Raw genomic sequence first — 23,866 nt, forward strand, 5'->3', positions numbered from 1 at the left:
CCCAAGTGTTGAGTCCAGTGGCTTAGGCTAATTTTAAAAGGTTAAAACTTTACAGAGGTAGTCAACCTGCTTCTGAATGCGACTCAGGCATGTATAGGGAGCATAAGTAAATAACCCAGCCCACTGCCAGGACTGCTAAATAACAGCAGTAATCAGCATTTGCAAGGCACATTACAGTTCACACATCCATCTTTCACCCACATTATTTTAGTTAATCTTCGCAACCTTCCAGAAAGGAAAGAAAGATCCCTCCCACTTTACAAATAGAAACATTGAGGCTCAGTGAAGTTAAGTGGGTTGTCCAAGGTCCAAGACTAGTTAGAGGCTTAGCTTGGAAGTCAAATTGCATACTCTGGTTCTAAATCTTTTCAAAATAGTATAGTCAGATCCTAAGGGTTGGGGAATTCCAGAAAATCCCTAGGGGGCAAGCCTGGGGCTCAGAGTTATAAAAACAAATCAGGAAGGAAAAAAAAAAAAACACTAAAAAAGAAAGAAAAGAAAAGGAAGGAAGGAGTTCAACCCCCGGAGGTCCTGAAAACTTGACTCACTCAGGATTGTGGGGCTGAGTCAACAGAGCAGAGAGGCGCCGCTTGATGGCCTTGAGGGACCAGGTGATGCAGGATAAAAGATGCAGGCTGATGAAACCCACTGCAGCCTTGAAAAGGAGGACTGGAAGCTTCCTGTCAGGGAGAGCTAAGATCTGCCCGTAGCAGATGAAAGGCAAGACGTATCCTTGTCACCACCGTGAGAGTGGGTAAAGGGAGAATAAGCACATTTCACTATCGGGGATAGAAAATGGCCAAGCTGTCGGCCAGAGTCTGACACCGCTAGCTCTTGACCTCAGAGAAAATCCACTTGTTGCTTCTCATTTACAAATATGGAAACTGAGGCTTGGGGAGGACGAAGGGCTTTTCCAAGGTTTCCTAGCGTGAGTCCATCTCTCATCAGGTCCTGGGTGTATCAGAGACTAATCTTGGGCCCAAGGGACTGGAATGAAAAGGAGAGAGGTCCAAGAGGGGATCGTGTTGCCCGCAGGAGCGAGCAGGATGTGGCAGGATGCTGGAGCCCAGAGCGGCAGAAGGCAGTAGGAGGGAGGAGGCTTCAGCTGGAGCCAGGCTCGGAGGACCCCGGCAAGCCTTCCGCCTGCCCCAGAGGCAGGATCTCCTGGGTCCCGGGACAGGCCCGCTACCTAGCTGCCAATCTTTGTCCTGCCTCAGTTTCCCCTTCTGTAAGCCCAGATTGTGGGTTGGAGAAAAAAACTGCTTCTGGCAAATGGGTATCTCACTGATTTGTCATAAACATGAGAAGTAGGCAGGTACGGTAAGGGATTTTTTTCTGGACACCCCACTAATCACTCTCTGTTCATTATTTCAAGGAATTCTCACAGCCACCCCAAGAGATGGGCATCACTGTTTCCACTTCAAAGAACTTGAGTTGCAGTGAGGTAAAGCAACTTGCATGATAGTTTTCAAGGACACTAGGGTTTAAATGCTGCCGGACCCCAAAGCCCAGTGCTTTCCCAGCACACACACAGCGGGGTTGCCTCCTTGCACCTGCTTCCCTGTCCCCAGGGACCTGGTTTGATTCCAGGTCATTGATCTCCTGGCCAAATGCCTTGTTATTCTGTTAGGAAGGACGCCTGGGTCCCCGCTGTGGTGGCTCACGGTGCAGACTGGCAGGGACCACCCCTTGGGGCAGAGTCCCTACAGCCCCTGCAGGAGGCCTGGGCGCGAGGGGAGGCAGCACCTCCTGCAGGAAGTCTGCAGGCTCGCTCTCAGCCAGAGCAGGTTAAAGGTCACACATCAGGAAGTCCCCAGGGGCCAGAGTGGAGACATGGGGCTGAAGGACGCCAGGGGTCCTCCCTAGGAGGCGAGTTCTACACCTGCCCACCCTGCAGGCACACACAGCCACACGTGCCCAGTGGCACAGCCAGGCCTGAGTCAGGAGCTGCCCCAGTGCCCCTGCCCTTCCTCCCTCTCCCCACAGATGAGAGCCCCGAGAGGCCTGGCACACCCCCCGAGCCTTGTTAGCAGGACGGGGACTTTGGGAACCCAGCGCAGGGTTTGTGAGAAGTGAAGATGACGGGGAGAGAGTCGAGCTGCCCTCAGCCCTGCTGGCTCCCCTCCGTTCTAAGCCAGTCGTGTTCAAGGTGCTGGAGACACATTGCAGAGAAGAGAGAGAAAACCCCGTCCTCCTGGGCCTGACATTTTACTGAGGTAAGAAAAAGAATAGTTGGGTAGGGGGTAGGGAGTGTTTGGGGGTGTGCAGTTTCAAATCAGAGGAGAAACAGAGACACAGACAAAGAGAATAAATGTATGGACACCAAGAGGGGAGGGGGGACTGGGATGAACTGGGGGACTGAGACTGACACATACACACTGTTGTCATGTAGTCGCTAAGTCGTGTCCGACTCTTTCGTGCCCCCATGGACTGTAGCCCAACAGGCTCCTCTGTCCACCGGATTTCCCAGATGCAAATACTGGAGTGGGTTGCCAGTCCCTTCTTCAGGAGATCTTCCCGACCCGGGGATCAAACCCACGTCTCCTGCATCGGCAGGCAGATTCTTTATCACCGAGCCACCAGAGGAGCCCATATATACACCACTGCTTCTGCTGCTTAGTCGTTCAGTTGTGTCTGACTCTGTGCGACCCCATGGACTGCAGCCTGCCGGGCTACTCTGTCCATGGGCTTCTCTAGGCAAGGGTACTAGAGTGGTTTGCCATGCTCTCCTCCAGGGGATCTTTCTGACTCAGGGATCAAACCGGGTCTCCTGCATTGCAGGCAAATTCTTTACTGCTGAGCCATCAGGGAAGCCCCATATATATACTACTATGTATAAAATCCATAGAAGAAAATGGCAACCCACTCCAGTATTCTTGCCTGGAGAATCCCAGGGACAGAGGAGCCTGATGGGCTGCGGTCTATGGGGTCACACAGAGTCGGACACGACTGAAGCGACTTAGCAGCAGCAGCAGCAGCAGCATAAAATCCGTAAATAATGAGAACCTACTGTATCGCTCAGGGAACTCTACTCAGTGCTCTGTGGTGACCTAAATGGGAAGGAAATCCAAAAAAGAGGGAATATATGTATACATATAGCTGATTCTGACCCCTAAAACCTTTTGATAGAGGATGCAGTGGTTGGATGGCATCATCGATTCAATGGACATGAACTTGGGCAAACTCTGGGAGATGGTGAGGGACAGGGAGGTCTGGAGAGTTGCAGTCCATGGGGTCACAAAGAGTCAGACACGACTTGGTGACTGAACGAACGACAACAATAGCTGATTCATTTTGATGTACAGTAGACACCAACACAACAGTGTAAAGCAACTGCACTCCAATAAAAAAAATTTAAGTAAAATAAAATCAGGTGAATGCGTCCAAGAGTCCCACTGAGAAGGGAAGACTTGGAGTGGGAAGGAAGTGAGCCCTGTGCATATGTGACTGGGAAGAGGGTTTGATGTAGGTTGAATTGGGTGCTCCTCTGCCCCAACAAAAGGTCTGTTGAGGTCTTAACTGCCAACCTGTGAATATAACTTTATTTGGCTATGGGGGGGAGTGGTTCAAATGTCATTAGTTAGAGTTAGATGAGATTCTACTGGATTAAGGTGGACCCTAAATCCAGTGACTGGTATTCTTATAAGAATCCCCCCCCAACACACACATACAAAATACAGCATGTATTTTGAGAGGCAGAGACTAGGCTGAGGCAACTACAAGCCAAGGGACTTGTAGGATTGCAGGCAGCCTTCAGATGTTGGGGGAAAGCATGGAACAGATTGTCCTCAGAGTTTCTAGAAGGAACAGCCCTACCAAGACTTTAATTTTGGGCTCTTCCCTTCTGAACTGTAAGAGAATACATTTCTGTTATTTTAAGCCACTCTGTTTGTCCTTATGGCAGCCCTAGGAAAGGAACACAGTGTTCCAGGGAGGGGGTACAGCAAGTGCAAAGGCCCTGAGGTGGGAGCATCTCTGGCATATTCCAGGGAAAACCCACTGGCCCATCTGGCAGAAGCAGAGTAAGTGAGTGGTAACAGCTGGTGTTGGAGATGTTTGGGGGCCAGATCACTCATGTAGGGCCGCCTTTGTGGCATGTCCTTGATCAGAGGAGCTGTGACCCTGCAGGTGGAGGGTCCCAGCTGGAATGGCTGCAGTGTGTGGGTGTGGCTGGCCCCCATGGTCTCTGTCCCCTCAAGTTATGCCTTTGAATATGTTACATGAAATGGCAAAAGGAAATCGAGTTTGCAGGTGGAATTACAGTTGCTAATTAGCTGACCTTAAAATAGGGGGTGTCCTGGCTTATCCAAGGGGGCCCATGTAATCATATATGCCCTTAAAAGTGGTAGAAGAAGGCAGAGGAGTCAGTGAGAGATTCAGCTGGAAAGGGAGGCAGAGAGGAAGAGTTAAAACATGAAGCGTTCACCCGCTGTTGCTGGCTTTGAAGATAGGAAGGTGGCAACAAGCCAAGGAATGTGGGCGGCTTCTAGATGTGATGGCCCTCAAGTGACAACCATCAAGGAAGTGAGGACCTTAGTCCTACAACTGCAAGGAAGTGAACTGTGCCAACAAACAACCTGAATGAGCAAGAAAACAGATTCCCTCCGCACCCGGCCCCCCGCCCTGGAGCCTCTGGGAACTCAGCCCTGCCGACCCCTTGCCATTAGTGTGGTGAGCCCCATGTCAGATGCTGACCTATAGAACTGAAGGATCATATATGCAGCATTGTTTTAAACATCTAACTTTGCAGGGTGTGCAAAGAGGAGAGATAGAGGAGGAGAGGGAGAGATGGACAGGAACAGTGGAAAGAAGCCTGCCTTCTCAGGGAACAGTCTACTGAGAGCCATCACCATGGGGCTCAGAGCTTCCCAGACATTTCTCCTCCGGTCCCGCCAGTCCTCCTCAACACTGTCCCCCTTGTTGCTGCAGTGCTGACCAAGCCCGCCGAGGATGTCCCCAGGGCCCTGCCTCTACATCCTCAGGCCAGACTAAGAAGCAACCCCAGTGGAGGTCCCTCCCATTCTGAGAAATGTTGTGATGCCTCCCCTCCCCACTCCCCCATAGGGCTGGTGAGAATGGTCCTGGTGGAGAAGCCAAGCCAGCCAGAAACCACTACTGATGCCACTGCTGGATCACACCACCCCTGAGGCTGGGCTCTGGTTTCTCCCCGGAGCAGGTCGGCACACGCACACACACAAGGCATCCCAGTTGTTGGCCTGCTTTTTGCCACTCAGGTCCCCATAGCAAAGAGAACTCGTCCACTGATGGTTAACACATACTGAACACTAACCCGTATCTTATTAGTGCTCACATTAGGCACCGTACTAAATGCTCTACTCACATGGTCTCATTTCCTCCCCTCTGCAATCCCATTAGGAGGAGATATTGACTCAGAGAGGTTGGGATATTTGTCTGATGTCACACAAAAGTGTTAGTCACTCAGTTGTGTCTGACTCTTTGTGACCCCGTGGTCTGTCCATGGGGATTCTCCAGGCAAGAATACTGGAGTGAGTTTCTGTGTCTGTCTCCAGGGGATCTTCTCAACCCAGGGATCAAACCCGGGTCTCCTGCACTGCAGGCAGATGCTTTACCATCTGAGCTACCAGGGCTTCCAGGGTGGCTCAGTGGGTAAAAAACCTGCCTGCAGTGCAGGAGATGCTGGAGATATAGGTTTGATACCTGGGTGGGGAAGATCCCACTGGAGAAGGGCACTGCAACTCAGTCTAGTATTCTTGCCTGGAGAATCCCATGGACAGAGAAGCCTGGCAGGCTACAGCCCATAGGTCGCAAAGAGCTGGACACAACGGAGTGATTGAGCACAGCAGATGCCACACAGCTAGCTGGTAAATCCAGAACTGGACTCCAGGAGTCTCTGAATCCAAACTACAGTCTTAGACCCTCACACATCAAGGTGGGAGGGGGTCCATGGACCAGCAGCATCAGCATCACCTGAGATCATAATAGAGAGGCTGACCCCAGACCTGCCAAATCAGACGCTGCATGTTAACAAGTTCCCATGTTAACAAGTTAACATGAGTCACACGTCACTGCAGGCTGAGAAGCAGGGGTGTGAAGCACTGTTTTCCAGGCCTGCTCGTCCTAGGTTGTCCTAACCACCTCCTTCCCCCAGTCTCCTGAGGCTCTTTCCCAGCTGCCTGGCTCCTGCTCCCCAGGTGCGGCAGGCTCTCTGCCCAGCCTGGGGAAGAAGTCTGAACCTGAGTCTCAGAGGGAGTCTCCGGGCCTCTGCAGCCAGCCCAGGCTGCAGCTGGACAACATCAGTCCACGTCTGGCTCTCGTAGGGCGTGCTGCCTGCTGCCCGAGGCTCTCCCATGCGCCCCCCACCACCGCCCCCTCGCATCTTCCTTCTGAGACACAAGTCCCTGGCCTCTGTCTAGTGCTGTCCTGAAGGTAGCCTCTGGCCGTCACCAGCCCCTGCAGTGTCTCCCCGCCCTGCTCATTTTGCACCCCACCCTCCTCGAGTGCCCACTGCATTTATGTCACCCCCTTTATCTGGACACCAAAGGCCTGTCCAAGTTGCCATCAGGAGAGAGGCCAGAGGCTGCTTGGGAAAGCTGGCCAGGCTCACAGGAAACGTCTGACACCACCAGGCAAGTGGGACTTGGCCTCCCAAAGCAAAACACAGCTGGGCCGACAGCGGGCTGCTCGGACTTTCCCAGATTTCATGGCATTGAGGCGCCAGGGCAGAGAGAGAGAGACCGTGCTGGCCTGGAGGCTGTAGCTCATTAAAAACATCACAGTAGTCCCTGGCCAGGGAGCCTGTGAAGCTCAGAAAGGACAGCCCTGCTGTGGGGCCGGAGACCTCACCCCGGGCCTTCGTCCTCCACTGCCTCCCACTTATGCGGGACCCTCCCCAGGGACCAAAGCCTCACAGAGTTCGTCTTCCTCCCCTCCCGGCCTCCTCCTCTCCCCAGCATCGCGCCTCATCCATGTTCTCCTTCAGCTTGTGTTGACTACAGAGTGCCGGGGGTAATGTGAGGCACCAGACACGTCCATGAACGAGGAGGACGCGGTGGTCCCTGCCCTCAGGGAGCTCCTGGTCCAGGGAGCAAATGAACAGACCATCCTGAGGCCAAGTAAGAAGTGCGGCACCCGGGAGCCGTGGCCCCCTCCTCACGGCAGCGGGGGCGGGGGTGCCCTTGGTTCCCGGGCAAAGTGAGGGCTCAGGGCCAAGCGGGCCCTTTGTGAGGTCACTCTTAAGTTGGGATCAAGCGACAGAAAGCCATGCAGATGGAGTGATTTCTGCAAGGCGGCGTTGTGGGGACATCCAGCCTGAGACAGGCGCTGACTTCCAGGGTGCAGGCCGTACAGGCTGATTGCAGACACAGGGCACAGACTCCAGGGATGTGGGCCAAGCATGTGCTGCAGGAGGTCAGAGCTGGGCAGACACGACAGAGGGGATGCTTTCTGGAGGAAGTGGGACTGGGCTTTGAAAAAGAGGAGCTGGAGAGGCTGGGAAGACAGGGCAGGGGATGTCAAACAGTTCCAATTCAAGGATCCAAGGGGACAGAATGACCTGCCAAGCAAGCACCAACACAGAGGGATAAATGCACTATAAAATGAACAAATCCCACAAGCCAAAAGAAGCTTCGGGGAGAGGGGCAGGGGGAAGCCCAGCTAGAAGGATTCTGCTTCCATCCTGCTTCCAGGACCGGCCCTGGAGCTGCCACCCCTGGGGCTCCTCCAAGTGCCTTTGCACCAGGCCCGCCCACCTTGGACTCAGAGCTGGGACCCATTAGAACAAGATTCAGGCCCTGCCCAGCTGGTCACAGCCAGGGCCAGGCGGTTCACCGTGCCCCCTGCCTTGCCCACCTGGCCCTTAGCTCTGCCTCTCTCTCTGCTCTGGCGTCCCAAGGCCTTGGCCAAAGAGTTGGGCTCTTCTGGCTTTGACTTTGGTGCTCCCTAGGCCTTGACCCAAGTTCACCCTTCTGCTTTTTTCTGCTCCTGGCTGCCCTCAAAAACCACGTGCTCGCTTGGGTGGTGAAACACCCCTACCAAGACCCTGGTCTGTCCCCGCTCTCCTCCTTCAGAGTGGCTGGACAACCTCAAGCTCCTTTCCTTTCTCTCCTGAGCTTTCCCACTGGGGACCTGGCCTCGAGGTCAGCCTCCTCCTGCTGGTTCTGTCAGCCTCCTCCGGGAGGGCAAATCCTTTTTTTCCCCTGAGTTCAGCAAGACAAGGGTCAAACATTTCAGAAAGAACTTCCTTAGTAGGAAGCAAATGGAAAAACTAACCTGAAAAACCAAAAAGAAAACACAGCCCCCAGAAATGGACCAGTTTACCAAAGTTCAGACTCCCTGTCCTGAGCTAGGAAATGTCTGGCCAGGTTGGCTGGCAAGTAGGCCAGGGACTTCTGCCCGAGAACACCCCCTTCCCACTTCTTAGCCTTCTGCCTTCCACTACATGTTCCTGCAGGCGGCTCCAAGGAGAGAGGCTGCTAGCACCGATGGCAAGAGAGCTGAAATGGCTTTTTAAAAACTTTTTATTTTTTATTATTTTTTTTGGCGGCACAGCATATGGCATCTTAGTTCCCCGACCAGGGATCGAACTCGTGGCAGTCAAGCAGAGTCTTAACCACTGGACCACCAGGGAAGTCCTGGAAGGGTTTTTTTTTTTTTCTGGTAGAGGAGTCCTTCCCGCATTGCATGGACCACAGGTAGAAAAGAAGGAAGTGGAGGAGAAACATTTATAGAGTTTTCTCTGTGCCAGGCACCCTTCTAAACACTTTCTTCTTATTAATGAATTTAATCCTTACAATTCCATGGTTATCATCATCGTCATTGTCCCCACCTTACTGATGAGGAATCAGAGAGGTAAGTAACTTGCCCAAGGTCACCCACCTAGGAAGTGGCAACCAGGATTTGAAAGCAGAGAGCCCGGGTCCAGGCACATGCCCTCCTCGTCTTTCTCCCAGGACCTGGAGGGTAGCAGCTCCCCTCCCACCGCCACCGTGCAGTCCAGTCTGCCAGAGCCTGTGCCAACCCTGAAACCTGCAGACCTGCTTGCCACCCCTCCGGCGGGGCCGGGGGAGGGGAGGAGAGTCCCTCTGGCCGTCTCCACCAAGGTGTTCACCAAACAGGCGGAAGGCAGAAGCCCCCCCCCAGAGAAGCTGCACACCCTCCCCCCAAAGAAGGGAGAGCCTGCTGAGGAAGGGGACTTACCTGGCCCGCTGCAGCTGTGCCACTGGGGGGCGCACTCTGGCCGTGGTGCTTTCTCTGGCCACACTGCTCCTGCGCAGGCTGGGGGGTCCCTCGGCCGAGCGTCGGGGTGCTGGCCTGGAGTTCTGGGGGTCGAATTCCTCCTCAGGAATGACCTCTTCGCAGCGGGCTCCACGGAAGCCTGAGCGGCACACGCAGAGCTGGGGCCGGCTGCAGGAGCCCCGGTTCTGGCAGGGTGGCTGGCACACGGCTGCGGAGACAGGGAGAGGGTGAGGGCCGCCCAGCCGTGTTCAGACCACCGGTCAAAGACTGCGTGACCGGCCGCACCCCCGACACCGTGTTCTACACACGCTTAGCGCTCCCTGTGCGTGGTCTGTCCAGCTGGGGACTGGCCTGCGGGCGTGGTTTCCTCTTCTCTCCTCTCAGCCTCTGTGTGTGCTGTGTCCCCTCCTGGGGCTCTCTCCTGTTCCTCTCCACTAAGTCCTGCTGTTCCCTCAAGGCCTCCCTGCCCCCATCCCAGATGACCTGCCTCCAGGTACTGCTCCCTCCTCTGAACCACGGTGCACAGCACTCATGCCCGACGGGCCACTGTCGGTCTGTCCATCTGGGCTCGTGCTCAGTTGTGTCCAGCTCTTTGCGACCCTTTGGGCAGTAGCCTGTCAGGGTTGCCATTTCCTCCTCCAGGGGATCTTCCCGACCCAGGGATTGAGCCCGCATCTCCTGTGTCTCCTGCATTGCAGGCAAATTCTTTACCCACTGAACCATCAGGGAAGCCCCGCCCACCATCAGTGTGATAGATTCTTTACGGATGTGTCTCAACTCCCTAAATAATATGACCAGCACCCCCAGGTGCAGTGACTGTCCCTTACACCTCTTTTCCTCCTTAACTCCTAGCATATATTTCATTACATCACTATCGATATTATTTTTATTACAGTGTGTGTGCGTGCTCAGTCGCTTCAGTCATGTCTGACTCTCTGTGACCCCATGGACTGTAGTCCACCACACTCCTTTGTCCATGAGATTCTCCAGGCAAGAGTGGGCTGCCATACCCTCCTCCAGGGGATCTCCCCAAGCCTGGGGTCAAACCCATAATTACTGCATCTCCTGCATTGCAGGCAGATTCCTTACGCCCTGAGCCACCTGGGAAGCTCTTTAATTATGGCAGCTGCTGCTGCTGCTGCTAAGTCGCTTCAGTCGTGCCCAACTCTGTACGACCCCACAGACGACACTCCACCAGGCTCCCCTGTCCCTAGGATTCTCCGGGCAAGAACAATGGAGTGGGTTGCCATTTCCTTCTCCAATGTATGCAACTGAAAAGTGAAAGTGAAGTCACTCAGTCATGTCTGACTCCTAGCGACCCCATGGACCATAGCCCACCAGGCTCCTCCATCCATGGGATTTTCCAGGCAAGAGTACTGGAGCGGGGTGCCATTGCCTTCTCCGATACACTGTCTCATTTAAGCCTAAAACAATCCTATACAGCAAGTGGGATTGTGATTCTCATTTTACAAATAATGCCTCTGAAGCTCAGAGAGATTAAAAGACGTGCAGAGGTCACCCAGCCAGGCGGTATTGGATGGAGGACCCAATCCAGGAGCGTTTGACTGAAAAGCCCAGGCTCCATCCACCCCCACTGCCTCCCAGCAGGGCTGACCCACCTCTGAACCTTGGCCCAGAGCTAATGATGAAACAACAAAAGGGATCTGTTGGCCTTAAGTCAGCTACTGAATGCATCCTTGGGAGCCCTGCCCCGGGACGCTGTGCATCCCAGGTCAGCTCTGGTGGTAGAGACCTCAGACCATTAGAGCCATCCCTCTCCAAAGCCCACACAGTCAATCTGAGATAGAGGGAGGATGTTTAGCAGCTCATGCATTCACTCAGTGAACATTCACCGAGCACTCACTAGGTGTGAGGCCAGTGGTAAAGAGGCTCCCTCTCTCAGGGAGTGTCCTGTCTCATGTAGAAGCCAGGACATAGGGCATGTGATAAGTGTTGACCAGAGCCTCTAACCTAGCCTGAGGCAAGACGTGAAAGTCAGGGAAGGCTTCCTGGAGGTGGTGACGCTGACCAGAGACAGAAAGGGTGAATAGATTGGGCATAGGAGAAGGCAATGGCACCCCACTCCAGTACTGTTGCCTGGAAAATCCCATGCATGGAGGAGCCTGGTAGGTTGCAGTCCATGGGGTCGCTAAGAGTCGGACACGACTGAGCGACTTCACTTTCACTTTTCAGTTTCATGTACTGGAGAAGGAAATGGCAACCCACTCCAGTGTTCTTGCCTGGAGAATCCCAGGGACGGGGGAGCCTGGTGGGCTGCCGTCTATGGAGTCGCACAGAGTCGCCACGACTGAAGCGACTTAGCATAGCATAGTGTAAACCAAGGGCAGCTTGCCTACTCAGGAGCAAGTAAGGAAATATTAGGTCTCACTGTAGGATCCCAATCATGAGCTAGATCCTAAGGCAAGATCATTTTCCTCAATGCCTGGGCATCTGTTCCTGGTAGGCCCCAGACCTCCAGGTAAGCAGTCTCTGCGAGAGAATTGTAACCCTGAGCACTTCCCCAAACACAAACTGCCACCTTAGCAGGATTTTGGCCTATCACCTGGCTGCCCCTCCACCTGCCCAAGTGGAACGAGCCCCCACCTGACCACCCGCCAAGCCCTTGTCACCACCACCACCAGAGACACAGGCTGCCTGGAGCCAAACCAGGACCAGAGAACATTGCGAGAGCAGGTTTGCGCAGGACAAGTGTCAGCCCTGGTTTATCTTGGGGATGGAGTAGAAAGGGAGGGCTTGAGTGGTTTCCCATGTGGACCACAGATGCTACATTACTCCTAGCCCCTCAGATCCACCCATAGCTCTCTGATGGCCAAGCCTGGCATGGGGGAGGGAAAGGTCACACAGCCCCTCCCAGCCTCCGTTTCCATTCCACCTCCTCGTGGGTGGTCTTTGCCCTTAAGAGAGGCTTTCGAAACCAGTCTAGCTTCTGTCCTTCCCCTCCTGGGCTGCAAGGATGGCCCGTCCTTGACTCTAACAATAAGACCTTTCACTCTCTAAAAATCCAACGCCCCACATCCTGCAGTTTGAGCCTGTACTTCCCTGTGACTCACCTGTCCCTGGTTCTGCCTCATTCACCAATACATCCGCAGACATTTAGTGAACACCCTCTCTGGGTCAGATCGGGTGCCAGGGATACAAAGACAACAAGACTGCTCCCTGTATGGAGGAAGCCCGGCCCGTGGTGGGTTCTCAAAACCACGGAAGCCCCTTGCCACCAGGCAGTTAGATCTTCATTGAGGACCAGGCTTGGCAAACTTTGGTTGGTGTGATGAACAAACAGCTTATGGTAAGCGGGTGGCTAAGGGAAACTATAAAACTGGCATGTATATATGTATGTAATATTGTGGTCGATAAAAGTTCTAAAAGGCTTGCAAACCAGCCAGACGTGTTGGCAGAAAAAACCCGTTTGGAAAGATAACCTTTCTGGACCAGACATTTCTGAAACAGCACAGAGGCCAGGTCGGCTAAGAAAGGTCCTCCTGAAACAAGTGCTGTGATTTCAGAGGTTGTGAGCCAGCTCTCACCAACTTCATTTGCATCCTTCTCTTCGTTGTCTTCTCAAGTCTCAGCAGGTAGTGATTCCCTCACTATGGTGTTTTGCTCTGAGCTGAGCATCTGCATTATGGGATTGGAGCATAAACTCCTCTCCTCCCTCCCCCCTCCCCCCAAAACCACTCCCAATTGGTCCCAAATGATGGTTCCAAGTGCCTGTCCATGAAGAGGAACAGTCAGGTCAGTTTTTACCAGCCTGCCATAAAACAAGAAAAACAAAACAGTTTCTTGTGTTTCTTATAACGCTATTTTCTTCCCCATTGAAAAAGTGTCTTTCAGATGCAGAGGACAAACATATAGATACCCAAAGGGAAAGTTGGCGGTTGGATGAACTGGGAGATTGAGGTTGACATATATACACTATTGATACTATGTATAAAATAAATAAGTAGTAAAAACCTGCTATACAGCACAGGGAACTCTACTCAGTGCTCTGTGGTGACCTAAATGGGAAAGAAATCCAAAAAAGCCGGGGGAGATGTATATGGATAGCTGATTCACTTTGCTGTACAGCAGAAACTAACAACACTGTAAAGCAACTATACTCCAATAAAAAAAGAAAATTAAGTGCCTTTTAAGATTATATCTTGCCTCCTTTTCTGGTGTTAAAATGTTCTTTGAAGTGGCTAAAGGTGATGGCAAATGGTGTTTCTAATATCCTCACTTGGCAAAATGAAAAGCTGGCTACTGTACTTTGGTACATAAGATGTTTTTGAATATTTACTGGTGCGTGAAATGCAAAAGTTTGGAACCCTTGGGGAAGGAGGGGGCCATAGTGGTCATGTGCCTTTTGTTTAAAGGAGACCGTGAAAAGCATTCCTAAGCCAAATGAGCACAGATTTCAAAACTGAAGTATCTAGTGCTCAGCCATTGCAGAATCGCCCATGGCAGGGGCGATTGCATAAAGCGAAAAAGGAAATGCTACGGCACCCCCAGGGAGGCAGTTTCATGTGGCATTGTGGGAAGTTTAAGAGAGAAAATTCCCAGCGTGGCAGGCTGGGCTGTCTTCACGTTTCATGCTTGGATCCTCATTTCTCCCATTTTCCCATAAGAGCAGAGGTCATGGCTTATACTTGAGAAATCGACCCAGAGCGGGTATATGGCTTTAACGAGTCTTTGTTGATTGTTGGTGACGGGTTATCAAGCATGATGCCACGATTCCCATGTCTAGCCACTGAAGACATATCCAGCCCCTCCCTGTCGAGGACCAGCATCCTCAGAACCTGGAGGTGATCCTGCTCCTGGATTCCCATACCCGCTCACCAATGCCAGCCATTAGCCATTCATAATTTGGGCTCCTGAACCCTTGCTTCTCCACATTCCTGGCACTCTCTTTCTCACTGAGGATTGGACATGTGGAAAGTTTCAGCTTGGGGAGTTCAGCTCTGTGAAGTTAGCAGGATGCCAAAAGAGAGGGAATAAAAAGAAAACTCCCGAAACTGCTTTGAAAGTAAGAAATAGAAAGTATCATTCTCTCCACCACGCCCCCTCCCCCGACTCCTGGCTGTGCCCCCTTCCACCTTCACTCAGATCCAGTACAGTCGAGAAGAGGTTTGCTCAGATTTTCCACACAAAACCCCTCCATTTGGGAGGAGACCCAATTCAGAATGGGCAGGCTTGGGGCGGGGGAGAGTCTGGAAAGAGCTCCCACCAGGCAGGCTGCTTCTGCCATCTGCTCAGATCCTCTGTGAACAGTGGCTTGGTAGCAAAAGGACCTTGGGTTGAGTCAGGAAGATCTGGTTTGACCCCTCGCTCAGCCACACCCCACCTGTGTGCCCTTGGGCACATCTTGTCTCACTGAGATGCCTCAACCTATGCCTCAGTTGTCTTGTCCATCAAATGGGTCTGACAATTGCTGCCTCAAAGAGTTGTGTGAGCCTCAGCAGAAATCAGGGACGTGGAAGTGCTTGCACTTTCTGAGGCTGTGCTGTCCAGTGCTGTCTAATGCTGTAGCCATGAGCCGTGCTGTGCTGTGCTTAGTCATGTCCGGCTCTTACGACCCCATGGGCTGTAGCCTGTCAGGTGCCTCTCCCCCTGGGGATTCTCCAGGCAGGAATACTGGAGTGGGTCTCCATACCCTCCTCCAGGGAATCTTCCCAACCCAGGGATCGAACCCAGGTCTCCTGCATTGCAAGCAGGTTCTTTACCTTCTGAGCCACCAGGGAAGCCTGTAGCCATGAGCAACACAGGGCTATTGACAGTGAAACTGATTAAATAAAATTTAAAATTCAGTTGCACTAGCCACATGTCAAGGGTTCAACAGCTAAAAGAGGCTCATGGCTACCATGTTAGATGGCAGGATACCGAGCATTTCCACAGAAAGTTTCCACAGGAAGTTGTATTGGACAGCATTTTGCAAAGCTTTTAAAAATAAAAAGAAAGCTTTAAAAAAAAAAAAAAAACCCACACCCCCAGGGATGGATGCAAGAGGGCTTCTGGATTTCTCTGCCATGACCTTTTTCCCAGGAAAAGGCAATGACAACGTGAGCCCTAGTTACAGATGCAACACACACTGGGGGGCAGCGGTAGGGCTGCTTCTCAGGTGCTGAACACACCGGCCTCCTCCCCACCACCCACCCTCATCATGCAGGCCTCTTGTCATCAGCTCTCTCTCCTGGGACTTAGAGATGCCTTCTCCCTCCATCAGTTGTCCATTAGGTGAGGCACTGACTTCAGGGTGGGCGGCTTAAGCCTGCACCCTCCTCCGAGGCCTCCAGGCCCCCCACACGCTGTCTTGTCTGGGAGATAAATCTAGCTTCCAGATTAGACTCTGGGCCCAGCACCCGCACACCTGAGGCTCCTCAGCAGCCTCTCAGATTAAACCGCCATCTTTCCTAAACTCTGCCTCAGTGGAACACTAGGATCTCCCCCACTGAGTACCCGGTCCCTCCCTCAGGACAGGGCCCTGTCTCTTCCATACCTGGAGGCCTTTGCAGGCAGGACAGTTTCCTACCACCCTCAAGACTGTGCTTCCCTCGCACCCCACCTTAGACTCCTACCTGGAGCCTCAGTTTGCCTTCGCAATTCACCTCACTGGGTGGTGGGGGGGGGTGGGGGGCGCGGGGGGCGGCGGTAACTGTGGCCCTGAGCTGTTTCTCCACAGCCTTGACCTCTGGTTCCCAAAGAAAGGGGACCCTGATGTCAGAGCCCCGCCCCTGCCCCAGGGCCAGGAAACCCCTCACTGGCCTTCATACACTCTCAGAATCCACGGGGGACTCATCCTCTCCACACCCAAACTCTGCCCAGGGGCTGTGTCCACCCCCAGACCCTGACTCGGCCCCGAACTGCCAGGCTGTGGGAGAAGTCAGGTCCTTAAGGACTCGGCTGTTCCCACCACAGCTGGGCTGGGGTGGCAGCTCAGGAGGGCTGGAAGCAGCCCTGGGGCTCAGGGGCCAGCCAAGCGCCCGGCTCCAAAATAGCAGTTGTGTTCACATAAAAGCCTCTAATGAGAGAAAGATGCCGTTCTTGGCCCCTCGCGCGCGCTCTGCAGACGTCGTCGTCTGGCAGGCCGAGTGGGCCTCTACCGTTTGGCGGCTGGAGGGGAGGAAAGGGAGGTGTGAGTCAGACCTTGGCCCCCAGCCCCTCAGCATGGACCGCCCTGCTAATTGCATTAACAAATGCCGAGATGCTGGGCCAGTTTGGGGGCCAGGGGCTGGGGCAGAGAGCAGCCTCAATTCCCATCAGCTCCAGCAGGCATGAGGAAGGGACCACTGGGTAGGACTCGGAGGCCCGGGGCTGAGGCCCAGGTTCGCCGCAAGCTCCTGCCCTAAAGCAGAAGCTCACTGGTCCACCCCCTTCACAGCCTCGAGGGCTCTGTCTAGAGGAGGCAGGGATTTAAAGAGGGCCCCTGGAGATGGGATGGAATCTTGAAGCAGCCCTCCTCGGGGACATGCCCAGGGACCCTGTCTTTTCCAGGGGAGCCGCTCCAGGACACGGAGGACAGGTCTGTGGCTGACATGGAGCCATCCAAGCCCTTCTGCAGACACAGCAGCTCCATGCCCAGGACCCACAAAGGTCGAGAGGGAAGGAGTACACCATTCCCACTTATAACTCAGCCAAGGCCAGGGCAGACATGTGGAGGAGAGGGCAGCCTTACAGTCAAAGAGACCTGCATTTGAATTCCAACCTGGTGACCTCAGCCAAGTTTCATCACCTCTGCCAGTCTCATTTTCTCTAGAAAATAGTCATGCATCCAACATTTACTCTTTGCCTAGGACAGTACCGTACTTTTTTTTTCGAAGAGAAAAAGATTCTTTTCTTCACAGAACCTCCAGCTCAGCAAGACTCATAAAATGAGTAAACAAACAAGCAGAGGAAGAGAAGTCAGGATATGAAGGATGGAGGAAACAGTCGAGGGGCTGAGATCCAAAAAAACAAGGCTGCTGGGGGCAACTCTCCACAGAGCGGGGAGGGGGGAGCTGGAAACAGAGACCGGAAGGAGGATGAGGAGGTAGCCACCTACAGAGACGAGAGAAATCTCGTGGAACAGCCTGGAGGCGGCACATCCCAGGAACCCAGACTGGATTTGGTGTGCGAGGGGCTGACACACGAGGCTGGACACGCTGCCACAGGAAGGTTTGTCCAGCAATGTGTGAATATCTGGACTTCCCAGGTGGCGCTAGTGGTAAAGAACACGCCTGCCAGTGCAGGAGACATAAGAGATGCGAGTTCCGTCCCTGGGTTGAGAAGATCCCCTGGAGAAGGAAATGGCAACCCACCCCAGTATTCTTGCCTGGAGAATCCCATGGACAGAGGAGCCTGGCGGACTAGTGTCCATAGGGTCTCGAAGAGTCAGACAAGACTGAAGCGACTTAACACACACGCACGTGTGATTATCGAATTTACGAGATGGAACCGGAGGGTAAGGGGGACAGTGGGAGCAGTCAGCCAGCTGCAGTGGTCTCCTAGGAGGATGCGCTGTTGCCTGAGACCACAGACTGGAGAAGCATTGGTTGTGGGGTGAGGGGTGGGAGAGTGAGAAGTAGAGAGGCTCCCAAGAGATTTAGGAAGTGAAGCACACAGGGCTCAGGGAAGGACTGGACAAAAACCGGAGCAAGAGGAAGGTGTCCTAAATGGTCCCAAGAGTGCAGCGTGAACATTCGGATAGACAGGCTGCCTTTTAACAGGATGGGTAAGACCTGGTCAGGGACATTGGCTCAGAGGGAGTGAAACCATGAGCTCGCTTTGGTAAAGCTGGGGTGGGGGTTGTCTGGAGGCATCAAGAGCATCAAGATGTTGAGGAGGCAGCAGGATGAAAGGAGTCTGGAGGTTGGAGGAGAGGTCTGGCTGAAGATGCACATAAATCTGGGCGTCATCAGCCCAGAGACGATGCTCACATCCATGGGAATGCATTAGATCACTCCAGGACGGGGCAGTGAAAAAGAAAAGAAGAGGGCCCAGAACTCAGTCCAATGTTTAGTTGCTGGGCAGAGGAGAAGCAGCAACCAAGGGACATGGGAGGAGCCGGTACAGAGATCGACGTGGTGGCCGCTCACAGGGCAGGGGGTGCTGAAGGGTTTAGTGTGGTCCCTGGCACAGAGCGAGTACTGCCACTCTTATTATTATTGTGTTTTAATTGTCTGGCACAGTGCCTACTGGCACTCAATGATGGGTGGGGGGCAACTAATGCTGGATTTGCTTCACACGGTCCCCCCTCTCTGGGAGGAGGATTTGGAAGATCTGGAGAATGTTAAAGGTAGCCCAACATTAAGATGTTGAGTAGGAAAGGCAAAGCTGAGGAGATGAGAAGAGGCAGCTGGGGATGGCAGAAGGAAACTGTCAGGTCACCCAAGTAATCATTCACCCACTCAGTCCTTTAATACACATGTACCAAGTAGGCACCCCACTGGCATCGACAGAACACGGCCCCTGGCTTCAGGACCCCCTGGGGAAATGAAAATGAAAGTGTTAGTCGCTCAGCCGTGTCCAGCTCTTTGTGATCCAAGGACTGTAACCCACCAGGCTCCTCTGTCCATAGAATTATTTGTGTGTGTGTATATGTGTGCATGCATGTGTGTACATCCATGCATATGTGTGTTAGTCGCTCAGTCATGTCTGACTCTGTGACCCCATGGACTGTAACCCACCAGGCTCCTCTGTCCAAGGAATTCTCTAGGCAAGAATATTGGAGTGGGTTGCCATTTCCTTCCCCAGGGGATCTTCCCAACCCAGGGATCAAACCTGTGACTTTGGTGTCTCCCGCATTGCAAGCATATTCTTTACCATCTGAGCCTCCAGAGAAGGCCCTGGGTAAGAGCATCTCCTACATACTCCTTTGAGCAAAAAGACTTGAGGGCACACACCTGCTCAACAGGAAGATCTAAGGTACCCCCACATGGAGGGGGTAGAGATGGGCAATGTTTCTTGCTAGGACTGTACCCTTTGTGTTAGCTGGGTCTCCACTGCAGTTGTGTGATAACTCCCCTTAACACCTTTCACTTTCCTTTCTACCACTCCCACCAACTACTGAATCTCATCAGACAATTCACCTAGAGATGAGCTATAGGTAGGCTCGAGCCTCTAGTTCCTGCTGGTTTCTAAACAATCAGTAATGAACCTGCAAATCCCACACGTGCCCTGACCCTTTTCCTTAACATTTGCTCAGCACTTACCATTATGAGACTCTGGGGCCAATTTCCTTACAAGTATCTCCTCTGAAGATTCTCACAACAACCACTGGTACCAGTCTGACCCTCATTTGACATATGGACAAACTGAGGCTTAGAGCAGTCCAGAAACTTGTCTGAGATCCCTGTGCAAGTAAGTGATGGAACAAGAGTTTGAACTCAGAGAGTCTGGCTCCAAAGTTGGGGCTCTTCCCCATCTGGCCAGAGTCTTGGCCTTTGGGGTGGGGTCATTTGCAGGGCTGGGCTGGGTGGGCCAGAAGAGATCCTTCAGGGAAACCCAGGAGAAGCTCAGATCAGAAGGGATGGGGATCCTCACAGCACTGAGATGTGGTCCAGAAGTCATGCTGTTTTAATGGCACCACATGTAGAGAGGCTTGGGGCCAAAACACAAGAACAAGTGCCCAGGCCATTTCAGGGTCTCCTGAGCACCATGGGAAGTTTTATGAAAAGGCTGATGAGCCCAGGGCAACAGGAGGAGACCTCTCTGCGCAGGCCTGGGAAAGGCCCTGTGTTGCTCAGCACATTGTTGGTGAGCCTTGCTCCTTGTATCCAATGAACACATGCACTGTGCTGCAGGCCCAGGGGCCATGAGATACAGTCCCTGCTCTCACCATCAAGGCCAGACATGTATAGAACACCCAGAACATGCCAGGCTTTGAACTAAACATTTGCCCTAAGCTATCTCTTTGTTCCTTATAATTCTGTGAGGCAGGGACAAGTATTAGTCATATTTTACGGAAAAAGAAATTGAGGCACAGAGAGCTTAAACATCTTGCCCAGGGTCCTGCAGCTAAGCTATGGAGCCGGTATTTAAACCCAGGCAGGCAGCATAGCCTCCTGGATTGAGTAAGATCACAGCCAAAGTTACCCCATGCCAGGCTCTCTATATGCACTCACTCGTTTCCCAGGAGCGTGGTGTCAAGCCCTAGCCCTCTGGACCAGGCTACTTAAATTCACACCCAGGCTCTGCCGATTCCCAGCTTCATGACTTGGACAAAGAGTTAACCTCATCTGTAAATGGGGATAAAGGTCAAATCTGATTTACAAGAGGGTTGTTGTCAGGGTTAAAAATTAATAATCAAGTTCCGACCCTTGGTAAGATCTTGAGTGTGTTATTATTATTAGAAGCAGCTCTATAGAGACTGTTATACCCACTTACTGGGTGAGGTGTTATCCTCACTTACTGGGTGTTATACTCACTGGGTGAGGCTCTGGGGCTGGGAGAGGGCCAGGCACTTGCTTGAGGACACAGAGCCGGGATTCAAAGCCATGACTCCTTGAATCTGGCACCGGAATCTAAAGTACATGTTCTCACTCTGTGCCTTAGTCCTGGTGGGGGCGTGGGGGTGGTAGCCCTCCTAGCCCCTTCCCTGAGAGCCTCTGCCTTCCCCAGAACAGCCCCAGCCCCTGTGCATCTACGCTGAGATAAAAGGAGAAGCCAGAGAATTCTTCAAATCCTCTTCCCCAGGATGAGCCTTTAGAAGTCCCTGCAAAGGCTGTGTGTGTATTGGGGTGAGTCAGTCTGGGAAGACTGGACAGTCTTCCAAAAGCCCTAACTCTAAACAGGATCCAGCCTCCCCACACCCTGCAGTCCTTCGCTTCAGCCGAGTGGGCCGGCAGGCCCCAGCGAGCTGCCTGCACAAATACATAAACACATAAATTGTGTGGCAGGGCTGGCAAAGCCACAGAAGGGAAGGAGGAGACCGAGACCAGAGGAGGAGGCGAGGGCCCAGCTCCAGACCCCGCCAGGCTGCAGAGAGCAGCTAGGCTTCCAGCAACAGACACCTGCAGACACCATGGCTCCCCGAGGCCCAGAGGCCGGACAGAAATGGACAGAGAGGCTGCCAGGGAGATGGCCAGTATGTTACGGCAACCAAGGATTCCATGAGAGGAGGCAAGCTGGGGGTCGGGGGAGACCCAGGGCACAAAGGCCATCACTCCCTGTGCGTGGCCAGTGGGCTGGACCCACAGGTCTCTGGAAGAGACCAGAGGATGGATTGACTCCCTGCACCCTCTGAGACTAGACTTGGCAGTTAGGGGAATGTCCCACACCCCTCCCTGTCACCCCCAACCTTGCCAGACCAGGAGAGGCACCCTACATCTGTGAAACCTCTAGGCCAGAATCATGAGCACTCCACAGTTCTGGCAGCCTTGGCTCCAGCCAGGGGAGTAGAGCGTGGGGAGGGGATAGGGAGACGCAAACCACTCAGGGGAAGCAGGACTGCCAGCTGACAGGGCATGGAAGCAAGAGCCCATACTTGACAGAGCTTCAGACCAGCCATCCAGGGCCAACACCCACCATCCACGTGGTTCTCATTAGGCTCATTAGCAGCAAAATAGCAACAAGCAAACAGCATTGGGCCCAGCTAATTAGTACACAGACCTTCAGTGGGCAAGTCGACTTCCAGTGGGAGAGGCTAACACCCACTGGCAAAGTCCTCCCGGAGTGCTGCCAGCCTGCATGCCAGAATCCCAGAGACACCTAGAGGGGCAGCAGAAGACCAGGGAGAGAAATAACAGGGCTGAGGACCCCCAGGGTGGAGTGGGTACTGACGGCACACCGGAGCAGCCGCCCCCTGCTCCGGGCTCAAGGGTGCGCACACACGTCAGTTCTGACCATCAGCAGACTCACCCAACCTCGAGTTTCCAGTGTTGAAACTCCAGATTGGCAGAGAATGATGCTGGAAAGTCATGAGCAAGTCAGGAAATCGAGAGCCTTCAGGCCTGAGCAAGGCTTGTGCCCAGACCCTCGGGCAGCTAGGGAGAAGGCCACCCACTCTGAAGCCAGCCTTCCCAACTTCAAACCTCAGCAACACTCTCTGCTAAGCTCCCTAGAACTTACGAGCCCTCCTCCTCATCTCTAGCCCCAAATCCCTCCCCGGGCCTCCAGAGGCGCCCCCCAGGGCTTGCTACTCAAAGTGTGGTCCGTGGAGCAGCAGCATCAGCATCCCCTAGGAGCCTGTTAGAAACAGACTCTCCAGCCTCACCCCAGACCTGCTGAGTCACAGTCTGCACTTTAATAAGATCCCAGAGGAGAGTGAAAAAGTTGGCTCAAAACTCAACGTTCAAAAAAACTAAGATCATGGTATCCAGCCCCATCACTTAATGGCAAATAGAAGGGGAAAAAGTAGAAGTGACAAATTTTATTTTCCTGGGCTCCAAAATTGCTGCAGATGGTGACTGCAGCCTTTAAATTAAGAGATGTTTGCTCCTTGGAAGGAAAGCTATGACAAACTTAGACAGCATATTAAAAAGCAGAGACATCACTTTGTTGATAAAGGTCCATACAGTCAAAGCCATGGTTTTTCCAGTAGTCATGTATGGATGTAAGAGTTGGACCATAAAGAAGGCTGAGTGCCAAAGAACTGATACTTTTGAACTGCGGTGCTGGAGAAGACTCCTGAGAGTCCCTTGGACTGCAAGGAAATCAAACCAGACAATCCTAAAGGAAATCAGTCCAGTCCTGAATATTCATTGGAAGGACTGAAGCTGAAGCTGAAGCTCCAATACTTTGGCTACCTGGTGCAAAGAGCTGACTCATTGGAAAAGACTCTGATGCTGGGAAAGACTGAGGGCAGGAGGAGAAGGGGGCGACAGAGGATGAGATGGTTGGATGATATCAGCGACTCAATGGACATGAATTTGAGCAAGGTCCAGGAGTTGGTGAAGGACAGGGAAGCCTGATGTGCTGCAGTCCATGGCGTCACCAAGAGTCAGACACAAGTGAGCGACTGAACAACAACACAGGATTCGTGGGAACATTCAAATTTGAGTAGGGCTCCCCAAAGCAGATCTTCCCATGATTGACCCCAAACTCTGCTTAGCAGTCTTCAGCCCTGGCTAGAATCACCTACGGAACTTTAATAACATACCAGTGTCCAGCCCCCAGCCCCAGAGCTTCTCCTGATTGTAAACTTACTGGGCTACCCACATCCTTGGCTTCTCTGCCCAGGGGAGTCACCGATTTCAGGTCCCAGATCTTCTACTAAGGAGCTGTGTGACCTTGAGCAAGTCATCTGAGGCACACGGTCCTTATCTTTCAAATTATGGAGAAGGGTCCCTCCTCCAACTGTGCCCCTAGTCACTGCGTACCTAGCCTCTGCAAGCCCCACTAATTCAGGTTCCCCCAAAAGGAAAGAATTTTCAGGTAGAAATCTGCGTTGCTGTTTGTTTCTGAGTTTGGAGTTTTGTCTTCTTTATCTGGAGATCCTCAGAGAGACCTAAGATTCTGCCCAGGCTTCATCATCAGACTGGGAGAGGGTAAAGGCCACGAGGTCAGAGGCAGAACTGGAACCTTGGTGAGCCGGCCCAGTAGGAATGGAAGCAACCCCATTGCATCCCTGTCTATCCCCGTCTCAGAAGGCATCAGGAGATCAGGAATGAGGGCATCCATCAGGGACAGGAACACCATAGGTTTCATCACCCCGCTGGACCACTGGCTGTGAAACTGT

The 23,866-nt window shown here is 53.0% G+C and overlaps 1 protein-coding gene across 1 annotated transcript in view; it reads right to left on the reverse strand.

The window, feature by feature from the left end:
* LTBP2 (latent transforming growth factor beta binding protein 2) overlaps window positions 1-23,866 on the reverse strand; it is a 109,591-nt gene that overhangs the window by 76,805 nt on the left and 8,920 nt on the right. Inside the window, 1 exon segment of the mRNA XM_055538655.1 lies at window positions 9,178-9,424. Coding sequence (XP_055394630.1) covers window positions 9,178-9,424 — 247 coding nt within the window.

The sequence above is a fragment of the Bubalus kerabau genome, chromosome 10 (genome assembly GCF_029407905.1).
Source record: "Bubalus kerabau isolate K-KA32 ecotype Philippines breed swamp buffalo chromosome 10, PCC_UOA_SB_1v2, whole genome shotgun sequence".
In the NCBI taxonomy this organism is placed as follows: domain Eukaryota; kingdom Metazoa; phylum Chordata; class Mammalia; order Artiodactyla; family Bovidae; genus Bubalus; species Bubalus kerabau.